Source organism: Manihot esculenta, chromosome 16, assembly GCF_001659605.2.
Source record: "Manihot esculenta cultivar AM560-2 chromosome 16, M.esculenta_v8, whole genome shotgun sequence".
NCBI lineage: Eukaryota > Viridiplantae > Streptophyta > Magnoliopsida > Malpighiales > Euphorbiaceae > Manihot > Manihot esculenta.
This window is the reverse complement of record NC_035176.2, coordinates 27,305,228-27,331,189: the sequence shown is the minus strand read 5'-3', so window position 1 is coordinate 27,331,189 and position 25,962 is coordinate 27,305,228. Positions and strand designations below refer to the sequence as shown.

The 25,962-nt window shown below is 31.0% G+C and overlaps 2 protein-coding genes across 6 annotated transcripts; one reads left to right on the top strand and one right to left on the bottom strand.

The window, feature by feature from the left end:
* Window positions 1-484: 484 nt before the first annotated feature.
* LOC110602841 (protein tesmin/TSO1-like CXC 5) lies at window positions 485-6,049 on the bottom strand. 2 transcript variants are annotated; one of them, XR_002486036.2, is made up of 9 exons: window positions 5,480-6,049; window positions 4,954-5,061; window positions 4,367-4,544; window positions 3,244-3,588; window positions 2,729-2,832; window positions 2,518-2,612; window positions 1,509-1,925; window positions 1,281-1,338; window positions 743-870 (listed from the first exon to the last, which is right to left on the bottom strand). XR_002486036.2 is itself a non-coding variant. In XM_021740423.2 (8 exons), exons 1-8 carry the CDS (start codon window positions 5,800-5,802, stop codon window positions 629-631), a joined length of 1,812 nt encoding a protein of 603 aa, XP_021596115.1. In that variant the 5' UTR covers window positions 5,803-6,049; the 3' UTR covers window positions 485-628. The 2 variants fall into 2 exon arrangements, 1 of the variants encoding a protein (XP_021596115.1); XM_021740423.2 differs by lacking the exon at window positions 1,281-1,338 and having other exon boundaries at window positions 485-870.
* An 8,999-nt stretch (window positions 6,050-15,048) lies between these two features.
* LOC110603799 (protein EMBRYONIC FLOWER 1) lies at window positions 15,049-22,311 on the top strand. Of its 4 annotated transcripts, none has more exons than XR_002486181.2 (8): window positions 15,049-15,310; window positions 16,249-16,451; window positions 17,000-17,430; window positions 17,514-17,615; window positions 17,740-19,202; window positions 19,931-21,694; window positions 21,831-21,877; window positions 21,956-22,311. XR_002486181.2 is itself a non-coding variant. In XM_021741720.2 (7 exons), the coding sequence occupies exons 2-6, from the start codon at window positions 16,291-16,293 to the stop codon at window positions 21,674-21,676; spliced, it is 3,903 nt and encodes a 1,300-aa protein (XP_021597412.1). In that variant the 5' UTR covers window positions 15,049-15,310; window positions 16,249-16,290; the 3' UTR covers window positions 21,677-21,694; window positions 21,831-22,311. The 4 variants fall into 4 exon arrangements, 2 of the variants coding, with proteins under 2 accessions (XP_021597412.1, XP_021597411.1); XR_002486180.2 differs by having other exon boundaries at window positions 15,050-15,310; window positions 21,828-21,877; XM_021741720.2 differs by having other exon boundaries at window positions 21,831-22,311.
* Window positions 22,312-25,962: the final 3,651 nt, after the last annotated feature.

Below are 25,962 nucleotides of genomic sequence, written 5' to 3'. Positions count from 1 at the left end.
TTGGATGCGAGTCACTCGGCAGGTAAAAACTTAAATAAAAATAAAAAACAGTAATTAGTAGACCAAAGAATATTGTCTGTTTCCGAACACACGAGCAGTTCAATATTCAATTTGTGTTAAAATTTAATCCCATATGCAAATACAGTTTGCGAGTGAGAATTTTAAAGTTCAGTATTACTCCCACAGATTGTGCATAAAACAAGCAGATTCACCGAATCTAGTTCACTAAGCATGAATGAAGCATATTCACCGAATCTAGTTCAAATTAAAACACTGCATCAAGATCCACTAGTACAAAGCTGTGAACATATAATACTCTGCCTAAATGAATAGCCATCTATATATCGACGTAAATAAATGGTTCAGTTTCAGATGGCTGCAATGGGGGCATTTATGTTCTATCTTGTTAAATTGAAATATTTAAACATTTACAATAAGAATTTACAGTTAAATGAAATATCACTAGACCCACTCGTAAACCAGCTCGCATAGCAACCATCGAAAATATTTATTTCAATAATCAAAAATTAATTTGTCAAGAAGAAAATTCCGACAACAAGACCTAGTATTGCATGTAGAATAGCGGGAAATGGTTGCTTCATTTCATTGCATAATAATGATGCTACTTTCAACTATTTTCCTCCAATTTAGCCTTCTTCTCTGGATTAATATCTCCATTTTTAACAGGCATTGCAGATACTAAAGGCAGAACAACATTAGAAGAAGTTGCCACTACAGAAGATTTGGCGTCACCATTACTGTAAGCCTTCTTGTGATTTCCAATTTCCGTTCCAGCATGAATGATCAATCTATCTGCTGGTTCTTGTTGGTTCTCCATTTTAGTCTTGGCTGATGGAGAGTTCATTGTTTCTGCAATGTTGAAGAGACTATAGTTAGACAAGTCAAGAATAGCAAAATCTCATAGTAGGGAATCCATCAAAATTTGTTTAGGAAGTGAAAGAGTCCCACTGTTTCAGAAAAATTTCCTTTACCATGTTTAATGTTCTGAAGAATTATAAAATTTTTCCATTTCAATTACATCTCAAACTTTCAGGGTCCAGAATTCTGGGCTTCAGCAATACAGAGTTAGCAAGTAATTGATATTTCAGGACTCCCCCTCCCCCTTCCTCTCTCTCTCTCTCTCTCTCTCTCTCTCTGCCAAATGATGTCTGTTTCTTTAACCGCAATTGTTTCTGGTATCATCATTTTGTATGATAAAGAATATGCATAGTTAAGAATCACTTGAAAGCTGTAATTAAAGCAGCCGTTAGAAGACCTACCAATCATCCAATAAGTGAGAGCTGCATCCTCATTCATTGCAAAGACAATACAGTCATCCTATTGAGAAAATTTTCATTTTAACTATCCAAAAATGTTTATATATTTGATGAAGTAACAAAACTTTTTGCAAGATGGTAACTTTTGTAGCGAGGAAAAACCCAAAGTGGCCCTACATTAACCAGTCATGGCAATTTAAATCTAAATAATTTCAAAATTGAAAATCTTACCTTTTATGCTCCCACATGTGATGAGCCTATTGAGAAAATCCCGGAACCTGGTCAAAATGAGCTTTTCTTGGTCAGCATAAACCTCTGAGCACTCATGCCCGTTAGATGATATCTGAGTTTTGTTTTGACTAAGCCCTCCTATCCCAGCTGCTGGGCCAGCTTCCATGAATACCATTTCTTGTTCATGGCACATCAAATCAATTTCTGGTGATGCTGGCCTTCCATTTTCAAGATCACCTCCAGTTCCTGAACCATTGTTTCTCTCTCTTCCTGCTTTGATCCCATTTACACAATCATCAGGCAAAGTTCTATGGATATCAGGTCCATTTACATTATCTTCCTTCCCTTGTATGCACAAAGCAGAAGTAGGTTCAAAAAAATGATCGTTTCCTTTTTCCGGTTGCTTATCCTTTTTCCCTGATAATATTGAATTACAGACTTAGAAAGAACATAAATGTTTAAAAAATAAAGTATCGGGACGTGTAAAAACCTCATATACTAACTCATTTGTTATTCGTAAAAACAAACACAGCCTTTATCACAAACATAGATAGAATTAGGATTTAGGACACTCTTTCTCTTTACAGAAAACAAATCTTTTCTCCTTAGCCCCACTGACCCTTCACTCATCTCCCTCCCTCTAAAATTCTCCCATTACTTCCTGCTAACAAACTGAATCTCCATGATCATAGTAAATACTTCAGTATGCAACTTACAGAATTAATTAGACTTGAAAACAAAATTAACTGAAATAGTTATTGGCTAGTTTTGAAGATTATTACATAGAGTATGGCTCCAGATATTTAGAATAACAACAAAATAATCAGGTAACAAATCATACTGAAATTATCTGGAGGCTACTTTGTGCATTCCTACTGATGTTGGCTAAAAACCGAGACAAAGAAATATATCAAAATACAGTAACAATATCCATCACAATCATATAATTCATAAAAAAATGGGGAAAAGGGAGAAATATTTGACAGCATGATTCATATATTAACTGAACCTTCAAGTGCCTTTTTAGTTTCCTCTGAAAGTATGACCAAGAGTGAGCACATCTCCTTCACATCCTGTGGTTGAAGTATGCCTGCCAGAGGAGACCTTCATTCGCATGAATGAATGTTAATCAGTATTCCAAAAAGAGAGAGAGAGAAAGGGAGAAGAGGAGGAGAAATTTCGATGAATAATGTGAGGAAAAAGACAAGATAAGTGTTTACTTGTATATGAACTTTGAAGCTCCCAATGCAGTTGCATTAGCAGAATGTGAAACAGGGGCAGAGAAGGAAGGAGAAGAAGCTGCAGAATTCCTCACATGGTTTTCCTGAAAAGGGGAATAAGGAGAAAATGGGAAGTCAGAGAATGAAAAAAAAATTGCAATTTTTAACCAAATAACAAGCATATCTAAGGAGGAAATAATAAAATCACCAATATTAAAAGGAAATTAAAATTTAAAATTTTCTGTCTTTTAACAAACATTAATGACATCTAAGTTGCTGCATGGAAACACAGTCTGCTTGAGCTGAACTAAAAGAACAAGGATAAATTGACTGCAAAATTGCAAAAAAATTTTTTATCATTAGAGTACGAGACATTAATAAAACCTCCATGCCTGTAAATAGAGGGTTCAGCATGATATTATAAAAAACAAATTAAATAAACTGACAAGCATTTTCTTGAAGATATAAAAGTATATGGGCATAAGGATCATCTAGACTGTTCGTGCCCATGATACCTTTTCATATTTTGCAGATTGATCTTTAGTTGCAACACTGCTTAGGATTTCCTCACTTTTTCTATGCTTGGATGCTATAGGGGTCCCATAGCCAGATGATCCAATGGCGCCATTAATAGCTGCATTTGCTGCTTGTTGCATGCAGGTTGTGCCATTATGATTGCCAAGAAACAGAGATCTCATTTCTTCACTTCCTTCAGAATTCTTGCAATCCATGCATTTACAATTGTCAGAGCACAAAATATTGGCTTGGAAGCACTCACAGTATTTCTTGAGGCAGCCTGATTTCTTGCAGTGGCATCCTTTATTGTGCTTTCCAATCATTTGAGCTTCCCTTGGATCTTCCTGGATAATTTTTTTATGACATTTTAAATGCATGCAAGTCATAATGAGAATGGACATAAAGGTATGAAATTCAAAAATTAGTTGTTAATTTCATGTTTTGTGCAAATAATTAATACTCCTCCCATTTCCTGTTCTATCTTCTTATGCATTGACCCACAAATTGCTTTATTCAATGCCTTGCTTCGGTAAGAAAAATGAAATCAAAAGAAGAAACACATAGAGAGCACATGCATCACTAGTGATGCAAGGCTCTATAACATCTAATTTGAAAGGAACAGAGAGAACTCAACATTAGCTCCATTGAGGATATTTTTCCATGTGGATAAAATATGAACATGTGGAGTGGTTTATAAGTGGGAAAGCATGAGCTCAAGTGCAAGTCATTATTCTCTCCACCCATAATACCACTTATTCCATCATAAGCCATTTGGCTTATGGTAAAGCCCATACTTTCCACTTATAAGCCACCCAACATGTTCATATTTAATCCATGTGGGACAATATTCTCAACAAGGTCAATATCCCCCATGTCATGCCACTGATTGGAAATGAAATCTTTGGCATATGTTAAAACCAACAAGAAAAACTTAATGAAAGGTACTTGTAGTACACAGGCTCTTTTTTTCCAGTTTTCTTTTTTAGAAGGTCATGCTTCAGCAGTTAATTTAGTTATTGAATGTCAAAAGATGGCAATTACTCACTAATTTGTCAAACAATACAATATTGATATTATCAAATGGACATTATAGATTCAAATTCAGAGGAGACTAATTCATACTCTTGTATCCAGAGATCCACACGGGCTGCTAGCAATCTTAGGTCTAAAAGCATGTGGATTGCGCTCTAAGATAGCTCCAACAGCCTCTTGCCTAGTTGCCTCATGCTCCACATTATTGTAACAATTTAAGCAATTGCAACCATTACAATGGATCCCAGCAGCAAAGCACTCACAATACCTAAAAATGGCAAAAGCTTCCTTCTAGTAATGGCAAAAAGAAAGATGTATGAAAAACATGATATGGTACATTGTTATGGTCAATAGAAAACTTTTTAAATGTAGCTCTGAAGGAATCCTGTGAACAGAAAATTTATATTATTGTGAACGAATTATGCATTTTTTAAGATAATTTTGAGCGTACCAAGTAGGGAAGAGAGGACAAAGTTACACGTAAACTTTAAAACTATGAAATAGAGGCGCAATTGAACAGGATATTATAGATCAATACGGAAACCAGTGAAGCAATTTTGATTTTTATAAGTAACCTATGTCATTGACCTATGGAGCATGGTAGAATGTTAAAATTTATTAGAAGACGAGCACAAATAGAGCAAAATTTCTGCTGAAAATGCATGCAAATTACTTACAATTTCAAGCATCGCGAATTTTTGCAATTACATTGCTTTAGTTTCTTAGGAGTACCATCTTTTGCTTCAGCATTATTTCTCGGACGTGATCCAGGAGACTCTTGCTTGCTGAACAGAAACACACATGCGCAACAATTAATATAGAAACAGTCATCTATGAGAAAAAAAAAAAAAAATAGTCACAATCAAATGGAGGAAGAAAAGGAATTTATTTAATACAAGAAAATCGAGATTAATTCAAAAAGTTCAGATGATGTGTAAATTGATTAATGTATTAAACTCCCTTCCTAGCAATCATTTTGCGCAATTTAAGCATATATGCCACTCATATACATAGTTCTCTTTCACAATACATATTCGAGCTTCAAACAGATTGAACTCGATTATTTTTCTTTCAACTGACCATGATTCTTTACGTGAAAAAGTTTGTTTTGCGCTAATCAAATATTACGTCAAAACTAATTTATATTCGGAATCGACTCTATATCGAAATCTTCCATCGTAAGAATGAGAGAAAGAAGCTTACGACAGCGGCATTGTTGGAAGCGGATGTTTCTGCACGGGATGAGGAATCCGACGCACCACCGGCACTTGCTGCGGCCGGGCATGCAATTGAGGCATTGCCTGCGGCTGCTTCGGTGACGTTTGTAATTGTAAATGCAAAAGAGGCTGCGGTTGAACCTGTTGCGATGACGGCTGCGGTGCATGTGGCTGTAACTTTATATGTGATTGTGAAGCCTGCGACGGCGGCAAAACCACATTCGCTGATGCTCTACAAACCGCCGTAAAATCCAACTGCCGCGCCAGTTTTTTTGGCGCAAAATCGGAAATCGCTTCACTTTGTTCCATCAATTTTTTTAAAATAAATCGCAAAAAGAAAACAACTCCAATTGCCACGCAAATCTCAGTCTTTCAATAAAAAATCACTAGCTAAAACAAAGTATTGAATCTTCAAGGCGAACATTCAAATCCGCAAGACAAGCAGAGCAAACGACAAGCTCAAGCTCAGGAACGAACGAGTTCTGAAAGATTAGGGAGCTAAGCTGAGGGTTTTGCTTTTTTTCAATAATTATATCCGAGCTCTCTCCCTCGTCAGTTTTGAAATTTTAATTTTAGCATTACTGGATGGCAAGATGAGGATGGTAATTGATCTGACGGATGAACTTGAAAGTGTTTGATTAACGGCTCAGATTGGAGAAAAGGAGTACGATTGGTCAAAAGCCGTTGGATTATCTAGAGACGCTTTTGGGCTTTAGGTATTTTCTTGAGAAAGCGATGGTAGGAGAATTTGGCGGTAATGGAGTCAAAGCGATGGATTTTGTTTCTGTTACATACGTGTACGCTGATGGTTAGTTCTGACTTGACTCAGGATTTTGATCGACGGTCGCTATTTGAAACTTTGAAGATGGGCTAGAAAAACCGTGTTTTAAATTTTAATTTTATTAAAAAATAAATCAATTTAAAATCTCCCCTGAGAAGCATATATCCAATTATCCAAAATTAACTTTTGAACGGAGAATTCCATGGGTAAGCAGACTGCCATGCCATGCAACAACTCTGTAAGGTGAAAACGTCGTCGTATAAGTGAATGGAGGGGATTTTTGTGGTGCGGCAAAATAATTATGAACTGGGCAGGCAGGGCCCTCCACAAATTTTTCCATGATAAGACCTGACAAAATCTGAAATTGCTATTGGGAACGATTTAGAACGCATAACCGCACAACTGCAATGGTGCGAAGAAAATCTGAGCCATAGATCTCGCATATTGAGATTGAGATTGACAGGGGAATAGTGAACGTAGGACCACATGAGAATATTCACCATGATATGACAGGTTAGATCAAAATTTTAATTTATTTAATTAATTTTAATTATTTTAAATTAAAAAAAAATCTCTCAGTAGCAAGCAGCAGAAGGCAGTTTAAGTTATGTATTGGCTCTGAGGTATCGTTGAATATTTTTTAAACTATGTTAATTTAAAATATCAAGTTTTATTTAAAAATTATTTTAACATTTTTTAATTATAAAAATTATAAAATAACGGTGCTATTTTCAAACAAGTACGTAACTGAATGAAATTGCTAAAAGAAAATTCAGTACTTATGCATTATCTAAATATTTTATAATTACAAATAATCTCAAACATCTTGATTCAAAAAAAAAAAAAAATCTCAAACATCTAATTTACTATTAAACTTTTGGATTCTCATTGCGTTTTAAATTTTTTTAAATCTATTAAGTCCTCTATGAATAAATTTTTTTGTGCATATATTTAAATTTATTTTTAAAAAATTTAGTAATAAAATGATTATTAATTTCAGATAATGCTTTTATTAGAAATTTGGTTTTCAAATTAAGATAAAAATTTTAAATATTAAAGGGAGAATCAATAGTTTATCTGATAGAGGGAAATTTGTTTTCATTTATTGAAATATTTTTTTAAAGATAAAAAAGAAAATTTCTTTTACTAAACATTTTCGAAAATACTTGGGGCCTACGGCAAGCTTATTAAAATATTGCACCATTAAGCTTATCTACCTTAAAATTATGACAATCCATTAGTCAGTATCACACTATATATACAATGTAATAACAACATTCTTTTCATAAGTAAAAACGTAAAATAAAGATAATTTAGATAAAAAAGAACAACTGTGTTTAGATGTTTGATGATGGGTTAAAATTTATTTTATTTGGTGGTCGGACTTCGTTCAAAAAGAATGGTCGGACCACTCATTCTTTATTAAAATATCTTTTCATTTTTTATTGAGATAAAAAAATATAATTAAAAGAATCGTAAAAGTTTTAATGATAACATAATATTAAAAACTTGTATATATAGTAATTTGGTTTTGTTGTTGTAGATTTAAAGTTTATTTTGCCATAATAGAAATTATGAACGAAATGAAATTATTATATAGTATTTGGTATAAGTAATATTAAACCTTTAATTTTAATTAGGGGATAAAGAATACCAAATCATTCATTCCAATACTGATTTATATTTATTAGATATGTTACTACGCAGCCACACCAAGTATAGAAAATTAGGTGTCATACACGTGTTTATGTATATATATATATATATAGATTCATGATTTGAAAAGAAAAATACATGGGGCATCGTATACATTATACACTATAAAAAAAATATTTACTCGTTATAAGTTAAAAATTAGTCCTTAATTGTTATTAAGGACAATAATTGTTTATTGTTAAAGTTATTATTAGACCTTCTTTCATTAAAACTTTTAATCACAGTGTTATAATATCAGTTATTATTATTAATAACAATAACACGGAAAATTGTCATAAAGCTGAATTCCTTTTCATTGATGCCTTGTCAATTTGAAGGATTGTATTATTGTGGCACTAGCCCTTTTCATTGATGCCTTGTCAATTTGAAGGATTGTATTATTGTGGCACTAGCAGTGAGGATTTATACTTGATTGTAGAGGTTTCAACTTCCTTTCTTTATCATTTAGTCTTTTGCTACTACTCTCAAAACTGGCATACATATTATTTTTATGGAAGAGTGGCTCTTCTTCGGCATTGAAAAGGTAAATCTTCCTTTTCATTTCTTGGTTGTTTTCTTGGTTGTTGACGGATCTACTGCGCTTTGCATGGCTTTTGTTTTCTGGCGGCTGAGGAGCCACGACTTCTTTAATTTAATGGACTCTGGTATATGTGGGCGAATTTTTAAGGTTTTAGTTTTAGTTGGGCTATAAAAATTTGTTTTAGTTTGTAATTTGCTATTGACATTTTAAATGATATCTTCTACAACTTTGAGAGGAAAAAAAATTTGTATTTAGAAAAGGATCTTTTTTTTAAACCATGCCAAAAGTTACATTTCCAAAGCTTAGAGCCAACTCAATAATATATAATTTACCTATTCTTTCTGTCTTTTGATAGCAAATACAACACTGTAAAGTAAATTAATTTCATTACTAAATTGTAAAAAAAAAATTTAGCAATTGATTTTGAAATCTATTACTAATTAAAAAGTAACAAATTTGGATCGATTAGTAAATTATTTAATAAAGTAATAAATTATTTAATTAGTAAATTAATAAAATAGTAATAAAATTCGGAATGCAATTTGTTATAAAATTAATAATGGATCATGAACTCCATTACTAAATTTTAGATAAAAAAGGCGCTTTTTTATTCTCTAGAATTTTATATTTTCTTTTTATTTTAGAAACGGTATAGATCCATTACTAATTTGAAAATTAATAATGAATTTTAAAATCAATTACTAAATTTTGGAGAAAAATATTATATTTTTCTTAAAATCATTACTAATTTAAAAAATTAATAAGAAAGTCTCTAATTTATTACTAAATTTTAAAGAAAAGTACCACCTTTGTATTTTTATTGATCCGCATTGTGATTGTAAATGCGGCAATAGATACTAAATCTATTATTAATTCGCGTATTTATATGTCAATATGCCTTATCTCTTTTCGTAATTTATTCTTTCAATATAAAAATTATGTTATTTCTCTTCACTCTTATACCTCTCTATTTCACTTAACTTTTATATTTAATTTTTTCTCACATTTCTTTCCATCTATCTCTACCTAATTACTCTAAATTTAGAAGTGAAAGAGAAATTTAAACGGAGAAACAAAGTAAAATAAAAAGAGATAAGAGGGAGAGACTTTTTCTCTTGTCTTTTATCCCTTTCTCTTTATCTCAATATGTCTCTCTCTCATCTTATTTTATTATTTTCATACATTTTAAAAATCTCATACTTCTATAATAAATGGTTGAAACTTTATTTTATTTATAATTCAAAAATTATAATTTTAAATTTTTTATAATTGGGTCATAAAAATGAAAGGCTATTGATGTGGAAATTACCACATCACCATGGATGTCATACATAGTAATGATATTGACATGCCACATCAGTATAGTCAACCCCCTTAACAATTATATTTTTAAAGTACTAACTGCTTGAAAATTTAAATGATGAAATATAATTAGGTGCAAAGTTTTAGTTTGTACTTTTTCCATAAAAATATTATACTGCTATTGTCAATTAGGTATTTGATATGAGTAATCCATATTAGCTCAATAAAATCAAAATTGTTTTCAGAACTATAAAAATTTCAAATTCTAATAAGTCTTGATCATTTTTAGGCTCCTCAAACTAACTTATCCCTTCAATTCAAAACCCAAATTCAAGGAAGCAATAATCACTTTGGCCAGTCAGCTATGACTCTTGCTCCAATTTTTTTTTAAAATAAAAAATAGAGTTCTCGAGTATTTATAATTTATTTATTTTCAGATTATTCATAATTTTTTAAAGTAATGCAAAATCTATGTTCATTATATTAATTATATACTTACGGTTGAGTATTTGAATAAACGAAAAATTGTTACTTTTTTTCTTAGTTGTATCGTCAAGAAAATAAAGATATCGAAATTCACTCTTTTTTATAAAAAAAAGTATAACATGAAAAATAAAAATAAGTGAAAAATTAAGTAAAATGCATATATACAAATAATACGTGTATGGTTAGGTAATGTTAGGCAGATAATAACAAAAGAAAGAAACATGCTGTTCTCATTGGACGAGGTACCAGTGTTCTATCTCTACAGTCCGATTAAAATTAATTTAAATAAATTAAATTAAGTTTTATATAGTGAAATGATTGGATTTAAGTGTGAAATTATTAAATAATTTATTAATAATTTAAAAAATTATTAATTACGCAATTTAATGAAAAAGGTAATAACCTTAAGTATTGTGTACAAAATTCATTTAAAGAAGGGAAAATTACTTTTTAATTCCTGAAATTTAATGTAATTAACACTTCTGTCCCTCTATTTTGGCGACCCAATACTTAAGTTCCTCACTTTCTTTTTCGTCCAAATTCGTAGTCCTTCCGTCCATTTAAACCGTTTGGTCAAAGAGTCAAAGGTGAGAGATGATAATTTTTTTTAAAAATACCCTTATCTCTTTTATGTTTTCTCCAGTTGCAGAAAGGGTATGAAGAAGAAGAAAAAGAAAAAGTAGTTATAGAAAGGATAGGAAGAAGAAGAAGAAGAAGATGCATTTGGGTTTGGGTTTAATGAGGGTTAATTTTGTCAATTCACGTATCCCAAACGATTATTTTGGACGGAATGACTACGAATTTGGACAGAAAATAAAGTGAGGGACTTAAGTGTTGGGTCGCCAAAATAGAGGGATAGAAGTGTTAATTACGTTAAACCTCAGGGACTAAAAAGTAATTTTGCCTTTTAAAGAATAAATTTTCCCTATTATTATATATAATAGAAATGTAAAAAAAAAAAAAAAAAAAAAAACTAATTTTACACGCACTAAATAAGGGAACAATAGAGAAATAAATGCAATGGTCCACAATCAGAATGTGCACCTTATATGGAATATCCAGCTAATAAAAAAGATCCAATAATGCTTCTTCTCTTTTTTCTTTTTCTTTTTAATTTTCAGCTAAATAATTGAACTCACACTTGTTATCTAAATTTCGTTTGAAAAAAAAAATATGCAAAAGAAAAATAATTTAATTGCACTTTTATATGATTATACATTATTTTTTAAAATAAATTAAAAATAATTGGATTTCTCATTTAAAGTGTAAATAATTGATAAAAAATAATTAAATTAAATTAAAAAGAATGAAGGTATTGAAGAAAACTCGATTTAAATCCACGTAAGCAAGCAAGTACTAATAGTTTTGTCAAAGGAAGTACCGAGAATTATTAATTTACATTTATTACATTTCACAGACATCGTACAAAAAATAATTATTACATATACGTAAATACAAGTGATATACTGTACGTAACATTGAGAGATAAGCCTAATATTATTGACACATCCATGCACGTATAAATACTTTTATTATAATTAATTATTTATTTTTTAATTTTTTAAAGAGGTGTTTTTTGCTTATAATATTACCAATGTATTAAACAATAACTATTAATTAATTTTGATAGAAATAATTTATTTTCTTTATACTCGATGATGATTTTTTTTTGGAAGGGGTTCCATCCAGATGACGTCCAGGTTTGATTTTTTTGTATTTTTTTTGTTATTTAAATTTCGATTATTTAAAAAATTAAAGGTTAGTTAATTAGGGTTTTTTTTCCCTTTTGAATCTAGTGATGTATATTATGGATAATTAATCAGATTTAATTATAGCAATGGTGCCTCCACTTTTTCATTAAATCTATAATTATTAGAAAATAAAATTATGATAAAATAAAATTAATGTGGGACCATTGCTATTGAAAAGAAAAAGACATGCATTTCAATATTTCCCTAAAACTCTAAGATCAACAATTTTTTTATTGTATATAAAAAGACAACTAACCTTAAAATCTTAAGCTAAGTTGCAAGCGAGAATAAATTATATGATAAGTTTCCTTTTATTTCAGAAAAAATATTTTTTAGTATTTAGAATATTTTAAAAATTAATTAATAGAAAATATTTATATAATTTATTATTTTATTATTTTAATATATGGTTTTACACTTTAAAAAGTGTAATAAAAAATATCTTTATAAATATGAAAAATATTTAAAATATTTTATCAATGCGGTTATACTATAATTAGATTTTAAAAATCGTTCCGATATCTCCAACGATAGTGAATTTTCTAAACAATCGTTATTTGGATGGTAAAGTAGTTTTTTTTTTTTTTTTTTTTCTATTTCTCTTTTTGAAATAGTTTTTATATATTATTTTAAGCTGCACATATTGATGTCTACATAGAAGAAGAAGAAAGAATTGGACAAAGCAGCTGATGGCATTTGGTACATAAAAGTCCAAAAACCCTTTAAACAAGACTAAGATATCTTTCTCAGTTTTTTCTCAAAATAAAAAAAAAAAGCATGCATCATTTAATTAATTAATTGGAAAATATAAAAGGTAAATACACTAATCAAAATAAGGTAAAAAAAATAAAAAAAAGTACAATTTCACTTATGGGTCTAGCTAGGCCATGGATGTCTTGTGTATGTATATTTGGCGGAGAACCCAATAAAGCTGATCAATGAGTAAGAACCAGAAAAATCCATGTATATTGGGTCCCTCAACACTCATCACTCACCACCCACACTACCGTCCTCCTCCTCCTCCTCCTCCACCACAGCCCCCGCCGCCGCCACCACCACCGCAGATGGGATCGATCAGTGTCTGCACACCAGGTTATTGGGTTTTCAAGCTTTAGCAGATTGCATAAAATTAAAAACTTTTTATTTGATAGTGGAAGAAAATAGGTTATGAAAGATTTTATTTGTTATTGGATGTATCTGCTGGACCTATTCATGCATGATGATCATGATGGTGATCATGATGATGTGAAGATGGCTTCTCCTCTCTCTCTCTGTGTTTCCATATTTTCATAAATGGAGATTGAATGGTGAAGTATCCCTTTCAAGAGTTTCAACCAAAAAAGAAAAGATGATAAAAATACATAGTTTTTTTTTCTTTTGTTAATTTGGATAAAGGGAATAACAATAATAAATAATAAATAATAAAATTACCTCAAAATAAAAATTTAGAATATAAAACACACCATCAATAATTTATAAAAGGTGAAGAGCTATCATGAGAAAATTTTCTAAGGAAAAGAACTATACACATGCATTATATATATATATATATATATTTTGTAACTTTATTCAATAAAAAATGTATACATAATAAAGATTTCAATTCATAATTAATTAATATTCATTAAAAATAAAATATTATAGCAGCCATGCAAGTCATATACGTAATTTTCTGTATTTGTATAAAAGTTTATTCCATTTTTTTTTGTTGGCAAAAATTTAGATAATTACATCTACCAGATTTTAAAGAGCAATGAATGTTAAATGGCCCTTTGATGTAATGACATCTCTTTTTGATTTGGCATAGTTTGCTATAATTATGTAATTAACTAAATAAAGTTTTAATAAATCTAATAAATTAAAAATTCTTTTATTAATATTACAATTAGTATGATCTATCAAATATATATTTAGTGTGAGAATTATATACAAATTGTAGCTTGAGCGAAAATTTACATAAATTCATAATCTTGTACTATGTTTATTAATCAATTCTTCCACATAATAAGATATTATACTGCATTCACAACTTAATCTTAATATGATAATAAGTGCATTTGAGTAAATCTAAAAAGTTTCATATTTTATTATTTTAATTTTCATTAAAAAAAATTATCATACTAATAAATCATATTCGATATTAACAAAAAGGAAAGCACCGATTATTTTATTAAATTTTATATATTGAAATAAAAAGAAAAAGAAATAGCCACATTTTCATGTATATAGTTGAAGATTTAATTAAAAAAGAGTTAATTTTAATATCTTTAATTAGCAAATTCTAGTACAAATTTGGTGGATGATCGATGGAGTTGATAATGAGTTTAATTTTTTTAATTTTCTTCTCATTTTTCTAAAATTGGAGATGTTAAAAGCTTATATTAATTTGGGCACTAAACACTTCTCCTCTATCTCTATAAAAGCTGATCTTATGTATGTGAAGTGTGAATTACACGCACCTTCCTCCATTTTTAGCCCAAAGCTTAGGGTTAGATATTTATTCACCATGAACGGCCTAGGGTTACATCTGCCCAAATAATTTTAAAGGAAAAAAAATAAATAAAAGTTAGGGTTTTAAAGTCTAACTAACCCCACACTCTCATTTGGAGCGTGGAGGATACGTTCCAATTAGAATCCACCTTTGTGGAAAAGGCATCTTTGGACTAAGATGACATGACAACGACTAGTTTATGTTATCCTGGAACAGAGCGTGTAAAGTACGCGTTGTGAGAAACAGTAACTTTCACTGTTTGCATCTAGGGTTTTCCTTTCTAGCCTCACAAAGCGTAATGGATTGTGATAAGACCCGCACCTTCCGAACACGTGGATTGATTCTATTGGGTTGATTTCAATTCGCGCAGGTTATCTCTCTACCTTTCTCTCTTTCTCTCTCTAAAAATCTGTAAGTAAAAATAAATAAAATAAATATTTATTTATTATGACATGGCATGGGCATGTGTAATGGATGATTTTTAATACACCAAAAACCTGCTTTCAAAGACACAAGATACAAACTCTCTCTCTCTCTCTCTCTCTCTCTCTCTCTCTCTCCCTACCTATGGAATCGAAAACCTCTAAGCTAGGGTTTCTCGAACATCGCACTCTAATTCTTCTCCACTACCTTTGAATCTATGCTCATAGCTTTTACCTTCTTCTTTGCCGCCAAATGCTCTATCTGTTAGTACCATTTGTTCGGGTAGCCGTGAAGATCGAGCTCAAGTCTGGAGAATATTGGGTCTGTTGATCGTTGGCTGAGATAAGGTGCGTATTATGCTTTAATTACTGTTTTCTTGAATTTTTTCTGTGTTTGGTGTGGGTCTATTTTTGTGATTTCTATTGGTTTTAGCTGAGTTTCAGCTGGTTTGTTTGAGGTATTTAGGTCATTTCACTGTATTTAGTACGTCGAATTATGGTCATTACTGTGTATTTTATCATCTTGGTCTTATTGGAGGGATGAATCTGTGGATATTTCCGGTATTTCATGTGGTATTGTGTTGGTCTTCTGGTGGTGGAAAATGAGTTGACTGTTCACTGGTCATCAATTTTATAAGCGACGAAACCCTAAGTTTAGTTTTTAATTTTGTGGATTGACGCGCGCCATTTTGATATGTAAGTTGGAGCTTTTCGTGGTCTTTTTTGAAAGTGGGTTTGTTTTTCTTCTTGCTATTATTATGAGATTAACGACTGCTTGTCTGGTGCGGAACACTATAATTAGTTTTGTGTAACCCTAATCTTATGCTTCGTCTTACTGGCGTCATTTTCTGATTTAATCTGCAATTGAAATGAAAGGGTTCAATTGCATGTTTGAATGTTTTCGTAAAGCATCAACATAAGTTAATTGCATGCCTACATTTGTTATCATGGGAACCTAGGGTTTCTAATTAAGTCTTTCCTTTTAAACATTATGTGCTTTTATTTTGCAAGAGGTCGTTATTTTATGTGCTAAATCACTATAACTAGTGATCTTTTAGTTTCTTACCTATTCAGAATGAGAATTCACAGATGGAATGTACAGTGCTCTCTATAATTGCCTCTATACAATAAATTAACCCTAAAAATATGGTTTGGGATTTTTTCTTAAGTTCACTTGATGTACTAGAATATTTGTATGCTTTGCTTTTCATCCGTATTTTATTGTTTCAACTGAACTGTGTATAGTATCTAGCATATGACTTGACATTCTGGTTGTATGCTCATAGGTAATTCAGGTTTTGAACACTGGAGCGTTAGTTAATTTTAACATGGAGAAGAACATTATGGTGGAGGAGAATCATCAAAGTAGCAATTCTAATCTTCTTTCCAAGTCTGTGGAGTCATCCATTAAGATTGATTCAATATCTATAGATCTCGTCAATGCCAATGAGAAGACAAATGCAGAAAACTGTGGACATTTTTCAATACGGTAAGCCTTCTTTTTCATTTTTCTTGTGTGATAAATTTCTAGGTTTTTTATTAATAGTCTGATGCTGTATGGCTCAGTTACTCATATCACATGAGTAGAGAGAGTGCACCATATCTTCCTTCATGGAATTTGTCTGGGGCGCATTGAGAGTATACAGTTAATTAGTGGCCAAGTTTTTAGCACCTTTTATATATTTATACACACACACACACACTGTTACTTCTTTAGGATCTTTAATTAACTCATTTTATGTTCATATACACATTGTGAGGCTTCCATATATTATTTATTTTGTTTTAACTACTGAAAATATTGTCAATGATAACTGAGGAAAAGTTTGTCATCTGGAGCTGCTTACTGTTGTTTGCTGAAGTGAAATTAAAAATACAATTAGATATTGTGGAATGTAAAAAGAGAAATTTGGTATATTGAGATTTGTTTTTTCTTTATTTGTATTGATAGTACCTTGTTAGGAACTATCTTGTCACTGCTATATATGATTATGGATTTTCTACCAAACTATGCCTTACAAATTGCCTTTATTGCAGTGGATATGTATCTGAAATTCGAAAAAAAGACTGGAAGATTTGTTGGCCATTTGCTTCAGATGGTGACAGTAATAAGCATGATGAACAAGCATGTGAGCTTCCATCCTTGCATGTTCCGAAGTTTAGATATTGGCGTTGCCATCACTGCCTGTCAGATATTGGTGCTAAAGGCATTGGAAATGATTATGGGCCCATTCTTAAATCTTGTACTGCTGGACTAAAATCAAATAGCGTTTGTTCCCATGCATCCATTCTTGACAATGTCGCAATGCTACCATCTGATTTGAAGCAAGCTCCACAGCCACACATTCTTAAGGAGAAAAAGGTTGATGCTAATGCTTCAGCTAACTTGAATTACACAACTGAATATCATGCTGTGTCATGCATTGATAAAAAGGAAAAGCTAACTGAAGTTGCAAGTCCCACCGTAGGTATATATACTCCAATCCGAGCTCTGTTGCACAATTATGTTTGACTTATTAAATTATTTGGTTCAATTTTGTCTTTTCTCCAGGGCAAAATATGTATTCTTCTGGTAATCTAAGTAAGGAAGTGCATAGATTGACTACAGAAATTTCAGGCCTGATGCAGAAAACATATCATACAGATGACATAGGTAATTTGCTAATGATAACATAAACTTGCCTACTGGAATCGGAAGCCAAATTTAAACAATGTTTGTGCTACCATTGATACTTCTACACTTGTTCCAGTAATAATGCTTCTGATATCTGCTGCAGTGAATCTCAAATCAAAATGCAATGGATCCATAGACCCATGCAAGCCAGCCTGTGAACATCATGATGGTGCTGAGACGGAATTGGCTGGAAATCTGAATTGCATCATTAAAAGTTCTTCTAAGTTTGAAAGTAGGAAAGTAATTTCTCTGGATGATGGGTTAGCAGCTTGTGGAATATCGGGAGAAGCAGGTACTTTTGAGAAGGGCCAGAACGTATGTAGTGAGAACAGAGGTGAAGCAAGTAAGCATCCTTCCCTGGAATTGGATGAATGTGATTATGCTTCATCTGAGAGTGCTGAGATAATTGGTCGGAATAATCTTCTGGATCTTCATCGTGATAATTCAAGTGCACTGCATCGGAGAAAAACTAGAAAAGTGCGCCTGCTAACTGAATTGTTATGTGAAAATGGTGATGGAGACACAAATAACGTCAGGACTGATGATTCTCTATCCAATGCCATTCCTGATGCATCAGCGGTAGGTGATAAGCTTCATGTTACAGTAGGTCAGGTGGCTGTCTCAGGAAATGTCAGAAGGAGTTTCAGTCAACATAGGAAAAGGAAGTTGGATCAGGATGAAGATTGGAGACCCATGGAAACAGGCTCTCCCATTAAAGCATCTAAAGAAGCTAAGATCTTAAAGAGAGATCTGGAATCCACTGATGCAATTGAAAAAGCATTTGCTAGAATGCACTTGCAAACTAGTTTGAAAAATAGTTGCACCAAACGTAGAATTGATGGAAGTCCTAGCATGGGTAAGAAGAAAAACAAAAAGTCCCTGATTTTAAATGAAAGTTCATCCTTAGCCCTCATACAGGAAAATGTGCCAAATGGAATTGGGAACAAAACCGGAGATGCATCAACCAGTAATGCTGCTGATGGAGTTATGATCAAACCCATGCATAACGAAGTTATAGGCAGAGAGGCAGATGTTTTCCCTTTGTCCACACAAGATAGGAAATCATTATTTAAGAAGAAAAGTAAGATGCCTCAAGTTGATGATCCACATGCTTCCTTAATTCCTTGGAATCATGGCATGCTCAAAGAAGATCTCATAAGCAGAAAAGATGTTGATTTCTTGCAGAGCGAGCCTTTAAGGCTTCCATTTCATTCAGTGCAGGATACATCCAGTGAAAAAGGACTAAATCTTTCTCTTAACAGCTACTTGACCAAGCAAAAGTATGACATGCGGCACAATCTACCGCCACAGGTTGAAGAGAGGCGAATGTCTTTAATTACTCAGCAAGAGGGTACTGAAAATCTGGTAAACAGGAATGCTGCAGAAACCAAGTCTATTGGAAATTTCAATTTTGCTTCTAAATCAATACCAGATATGCATTATGGCAAGGGAGTATATAGTGGCCTGAGTAGCAAGAGAACTATCAATAGAATGCCCTTCCTTAATGAGAAGCAGAATTGTACATCTCAGTTTGATATTGGCAATTGTTCTCACATGCAGCAAAAGGTAACAGTTTTCATAGCCTTGCTGCAATTGCTACAATACCATGGTTTTATATGTTTTCATGATTTATATATGGAGAAGGACAAGCATTTTCTACCTGATATTCATCATTGTTTATTATTTGCTGGTTTAGTTGCTTATAGTGAATTTTGTTGTATTAGGCATCAATATTATGATTCTTGGTTGGAACTGTGGATTCCTAACACTTGGCTGTTTATTTCATTTAGGTCAAGGAATATCTTTGTTGCTTCAGTTTTAATTTTCTACCTTTTGCATATATGATAGATTAAGAAAGCTCTTTGGACTCATTTAGATCATCATTTGTAGCTGTTTTCAATTTATTCTGAGGCATATATTGCTGATGTCCTATTTAAACTGTCAGTAATCTAAGTATCTAAGTGTACATTAGTGCACTACAGGAAAGGAACTTCAACTTTGGTAATTGATTAATGTGACATTATTTTCCAGATTTACTTTCAGTTTTGTTAAAGCGATAATGACTATCTTTTTGCATGTGGATCATGGACTGAATGTTACTGCATAATGTTCTTAGTAGTTTCATAATGCGGCATATGTATGCTGCATTGTTGATTCACAGATGCACTGAAGCAAATTGTGTGTTGTGCATTATTATGGTTATGAGTTATTCCTTTTAAATCATGTGGAATTAAAATGATTTAAGTGTTTCACAGCATGCCTTAATTGGAACATCTTTTCTTGCTTTATTCCAGAATTTCTACAGTACAAGCAGCAATATGAAAACAATTGGAATTCAGGAATGTTCAGTAGTTACAAGGAAAGACGGTGACCAGAGAGCTAACAAGGTGTCTGAACAGGGAGTTTTAGATGACATTCCCATGGAAATTGTCGAACTCATGGCAAAGCATCAGTATGAGAGGTGTCAACCTGATGCTGAACATGATAGATGCCAATTTGAAATGACAAATAATTCTAAGACAGGTCGGGCAATGGATTTTAGTAAAGCATATGGGAGTGGAGAGATGAGCTTATTTCAGCAGGAAGCTTCTCAAAAACGAAATTCTCGTGTTAAAAATGGAAGAAATGGAATAATAAAGAGGGGTGAAAATGTAGGATCTGCCAAACAGAAGTTAGTTGAGTTCTTTTCCCTTGCAGATATAAACCAATTCAACATGAGAAAACCACAACAAGCTCCTGCCCCTGCAGGGTTTGAGGCATTTTTTCAGCGTCAAGAAAAGACACCAACTGGAGTCCACCATTCTGCTTCCAGTTCTGGCCGGCAAAATAGTGCACAAAATTGCAAGTGGGTTGGGGATATTGTAGGGAAGAGGTTCTTTCATAACTGTTTACAGACATCAGGAACATGTATTTCTTGCCAGGGCATTCCCCAGCAAAGTAAAGAAACAAATCATCTTTGGTCCGCCATGATGCCCAATCACATGCCTTTTGTGTACAACATTCCTCAAAAGTGTGCTGCTCTACCTACCAGTGTAGATGTCCTCTCGAATACTGCTAGTGGTATGCATAAGGAGAATATAAATGGCGATCGTGATCTGAAGCTTCCAAATCAGAACACTGCCATATTTGGAAAGCAAAACAGAAATGGTTCTGAGACACTCAGGACATGTTCAGAGTACCCATTTGCTTGCAAACATAATGGGATTGAGCTTAATCAAAAGCCTATGGGGTCTTTAGATCTGTATTCTAACGAAACCATACCAGCAATGCATTTGCTCAGCCTCATGGATGCAGGACTTCGGTCCCGTGGACCAATAAATCTGGATGTAGCCCCGAAGTTCCTGAAAAGACCTCTAACTCATGATCAAGAGCCTAGTGAGTTTTCTAGGCTGGATTCTGGAGCCTATCAAGTGACCAATACCATGGATCACACATCATATGATTATCATGGTAAAAATAAACTTGCAGAGGATTCCCATCGGCACATTTCTGCCTTTCCAGCCTTTGTTGGTCCATCTGCTTCTTCATTTAAACATGACAAATGCTTCAAGAAGGCCAATGACTTCTACAGTCAGGTTTCTCAAGAGAAAGTAAAGGGAAAAGGCTTTGATTCTCGCCCACAGAATAAAGGTTGTAGATCGCAGAAGTCTATAGGTTCCGGTGGAAATTTTGGCACCAATTGTGGATCCATTCCTGTGCATAGCATGCAGACAATGTTCTTAGGTGCATCAAATTCTATGGTATTTCCTTTCCAGTTTGAGGGACTGGACAATTTAACTAAACGCAAGTTGGAGGCTCCTAGTGGCACTCGATCTGTTCAACCCCATAAGAGTTCTGAGACGGGAATCTGCAGTGTGAATAGAAATCCTGCTGATTTTAGTGTTCCAGAAGCTGGAAATATCTACATGATTGCAGGTGAAGATCTAAGATTTGGAAAATTTCCTTTTGCAAATGGGCATGGCTCAACTAAATTGGGAGGACAGAAGCGACCAAAGAAGCTTCCTGCTGTGAAAGAACATCGGCGACAACAAATTTCATGATCAGCAGTTTCAATGCTGGTAGATTTCTAAAAAACTTTATCATCATCTTGGCAAACTCTTTAACTTGGGTGTTGATGCTATGGCTTTTCTATCTAATCATGGTTGGGCATATTCTTGAAATTTAGTCTTACATGGATTTATGTTTTCTCAGCAGGTAAAGTCTCAGTAGGTCTACCAGCTTCTTCAAAATGAAATCAGATGGTAAATGCCAAAGTAATATTTTTGCATAAAAAGAAGTCGATCTTTAATTCAGTAACCATGATATTCCATTTACTTCAGGTCTTGCTGAGTTATGGAAGCCATACTGGGCATAAAGGGTTGGGCTTTGTATATATCTACATTGGCCTTTGATCTCCACAAGTAACCTTATATGTATGTATCTTTGTATGTTTATTGTATTTTGGTGTGCTTCAGTTGAAAATGTTATTATAAAAGCCTAAATCCTAATGCTGTCGTTGGCTCTCAAAAAAAGAACGCTTTTGTACTTGAATGAGAGCATTTGCTCCATTATTGAGTGGGATTTTAGAGTGGAAACAAACAGCAGAACATTAGATGCTATGATGTATTTGAATACATGAGCCAGAGATTGGTAACAGCTTCATCAATAAATCAGCAGTCAAAGGGTTCACTTGTTATTTTTTATTTTATTTTATAGTCTTTGTTTTATAGTATAAAAGGAAAGGGATGACGCATCAGTAAAATTTTGGATTTTGAAAAATAATCCATGTAGATAGAGGTTAGTACTTTTCAATTTAAATCAAAATAATCGATTTAATTTATAAATTTAGTTCAGTATTTTTTTTTTTCTGTTTTATTTGGTTTTAGTTAGATGTCCTAATATACAGTTGATAAAATGTTTGGGTAGTTCGAATTAACAATAATTTTCATTGTCTTTCTAATCTGCTCAATCCAGATCGTTAAAACCAGCAGTTTGAAATGACTCGAACAAGGCCATTACCTAAAATTTGGCAATTTACTTTTTGTTTTTCCCAAAAAAATAAATGCATCTGTATTATTCTCTTGCTTTCCATTTATCTTTATCAAGATGATGAATATGCACTTTTTCTATATTTTTGAAAATAACTAGGGGAAGATTATTTGAAACTTCAGCGCAAATATTTAAATTTTTTTTTAAATTACTGTAAATGTATTTATTCAAGCATATAATAGAGAATTAAAAGAAGAAAAACTTCTAAATATTTTTTTATAGAATGAGATTAATTAAGAATCAGTGACTTTTATTAAAATTTAAATTTAAAACTTTTCAATATTAAAAAAAATTTCAATATTAATGAGTTAATATTCTATCGGTTTGAATTTCGACAATATTAATTTACGGTTGGAGCGTGATAAACATAATATCAAACAACTCATGCAATAATATTCTAAGGAATAACCTCTTATAGTTATATATTTAAATATTAAATCTACTATAATGGCCGGCTTGTGCATGGTATGGATATATGGCACATGCATTCAAATAATATATATATATATATATAAGAATAAGAAGCATCAGTTGATGTTTGAAGTTAAATAAATAAAATGATGAATGAACAAAATAGGGTTAAAATTTCTACTTTAATTTTGTTTCAATTACATTTTATTTTTTTAAATTAAATTTTAATTTTTTAAAGTTATTTCAATTGTATTATGCTATTAGGTATACTATTAAATATTAATAAAATTAACACATTAGTATGTCGGTAAATTTTAGAATAAAATATAATAATTTAAAAGTTTAGAATAGAATTGAAACAAAATTAAAATATAAGATTTTTTTATAATTATTTATTTTATTAATAATAAATTTTAGGAGATGGAAAAATGGAAAATAAATTTATAATTTTAAATTAATTATATATTTTTTTAATTATTTAATCGAGTCAAGTTAGATAATTTTAAAACTCACTTTAAATATTAGTATAATTTAAGGATTAGTATTATATTTCATAGTTAAAAGAATAATTTAAAAAAGCATTTTAAGAAATTATTTTATTATTTTTAATATTTTTAAGTTGAATTATATTAAATATTATTTTAAATTATTTTTTAATATTTCATAACTAATATATTTAATAAATAAAAGTAATGCTAAATAGGAAATATATTAAATAGATTAAAGATGATAATAATTTTAATAAAAAATAATATTAAAATAAATTATTATTATAAAATTATTGATAAAATAAAAAATTAAATAATAATATAAATAGTAATATTATATTACTATTTATACCTAACGATTGAATGTATTTAGTTAGACATTAAAAAGAGAGAACTTAATTGATAAAAGATAAAAATATAGGATGAAATTATATCAAAAATAAAGTATAAAATTTTTTTATAATTAATTTTAAATATTGCAATGTGGCATGATAAAATAGTAAGTTTTTATCAATATAAATAATAAATTAAAATAATTTTAAAATTCAGAATTTAATTATAAAAAATATAAAATATAATTATAATAAAATAAAAAATAACTCAAAAAACATTCGGCTTATAATTAGTTGCATGCATGATGATAATATTTGGTGAACTTATTCAAATGCCACTTGTCTCTATATATACATGCATGGTCCCAATGCGTTCAATAAAATATCCTTTGAATGTAAGAATGCTAATCATTATACATGTATATATTTTCAAAGATATTATCTTAATTAATTGGTATTAATAATCTCCATTACAAATTAATTAGCTCTTGGCCATCTTCTATTTGTTTCTTGTCTATATGCAGCAGAAGAGATCTAACAAAGCTTTTTCAACCACTATCATCTCTGAAGAATACATATATATATAATATAAGGCCTAACCACTAACATGCACGCGCCACCTCCCTGTGATCTGCACTTTGCAGTGGCCAGCCATGTATAGCTGCTGAAGAAAATAGCAGTAGCCAAGAAAAATGCACGCGCTGCCGCACACAACCATCCACCCAGAAGAAAATTTTGGTAATGGTGAGGCAGGCTGGCCCGGGAGGACAGGTTTCTTTCCATGAGCTAGCCAAGGGTCCACGTCCACAGGCACTTGTGGGAACCCTTGGGGGATTGGTTGATATATATATATGCTAATGTTTCAAATAGGGTTTTCATTTAGTTTAAAATCACATATGTATTGAAACTAGAAAGATATCTTTAAACCTTTTAGAAAATTTAAAAGTAAAATTACTGATAACCCCATAGCTTCAACGAGTTTAAATTTCATAATGCTAAAACTTTTTAAGTATGATTTTCTTTTCTTGAAAAATTCCAAGACGTGATGAGTGGGAGAGGTTATAAATTGTTGATGGGACTCTTAAACGAATCAATGCCGAATATAATTTTTAGGTTTGCTAAATAAATTAGTTAATTTTAAAATTTATAATATCCGACCAATGAAAATTTATATATTTAATTTACTTTTAAATTTATAAATAAATTTATAAATATTCTCATTAAATATGTTGAGAGAATAATACCGAAATAAATTCAAATTATGTATATATTTTAATTAAATAAATTTAAAATTTTTAAAATTAAACTCTATATAATTTAATTACTCTATAAAAATTTATAAATATTTAAATTTTTTTTCTTATAAATTTATGAATTTATGTGTATACATATTTATTTAACAAAATTATTTAATTTTAAATTTATTAATTTTAAATTAAAATTATATAATATAAATAAATTGAATTATCCATGAATTATTTAATATTAAACTTGATAAAAATTTAACTCGTATTAAATTTATTAATACTCGATTCGAGTTCGAAATGAGTAAAATTTGATTTGGTTCGATTTAAAAAATTTTAATGAATCAAATTTAAACTATTTAAAATTCGATTCGACTTGATTTATTTACACTCGAACATAATAATATTTTATAATTTTTTAAAAAAATATGGCTACTTTTATATACCTATATAAAATAGGTCAACTAGAGCTTCTTTAATTTTTTTTTATGTTTGAGATATTATTAACTTAATTTGTTTTATTTTGACTTATGCTGGACTTTAATTTTTCAATAAATTTTCAATAAATCATAAAAATAAATTTTATTATAAATAAATTTATTTATATAAAATATTATGTATTAAAATATTGCATTAAACTCAAGACGGTTATAAGTTACATACATATTATTATTACATGAAAAACTATATCTAATGCAAAACGAAATACTATATATTTTTTATTTATAAAATTTTATTTTGTTTTACATTTTAAATTTTCATCCATCTATAATGTGTATATATAAATGGGAATAAAAGATAAATAATAGAATTAATAAAAAAA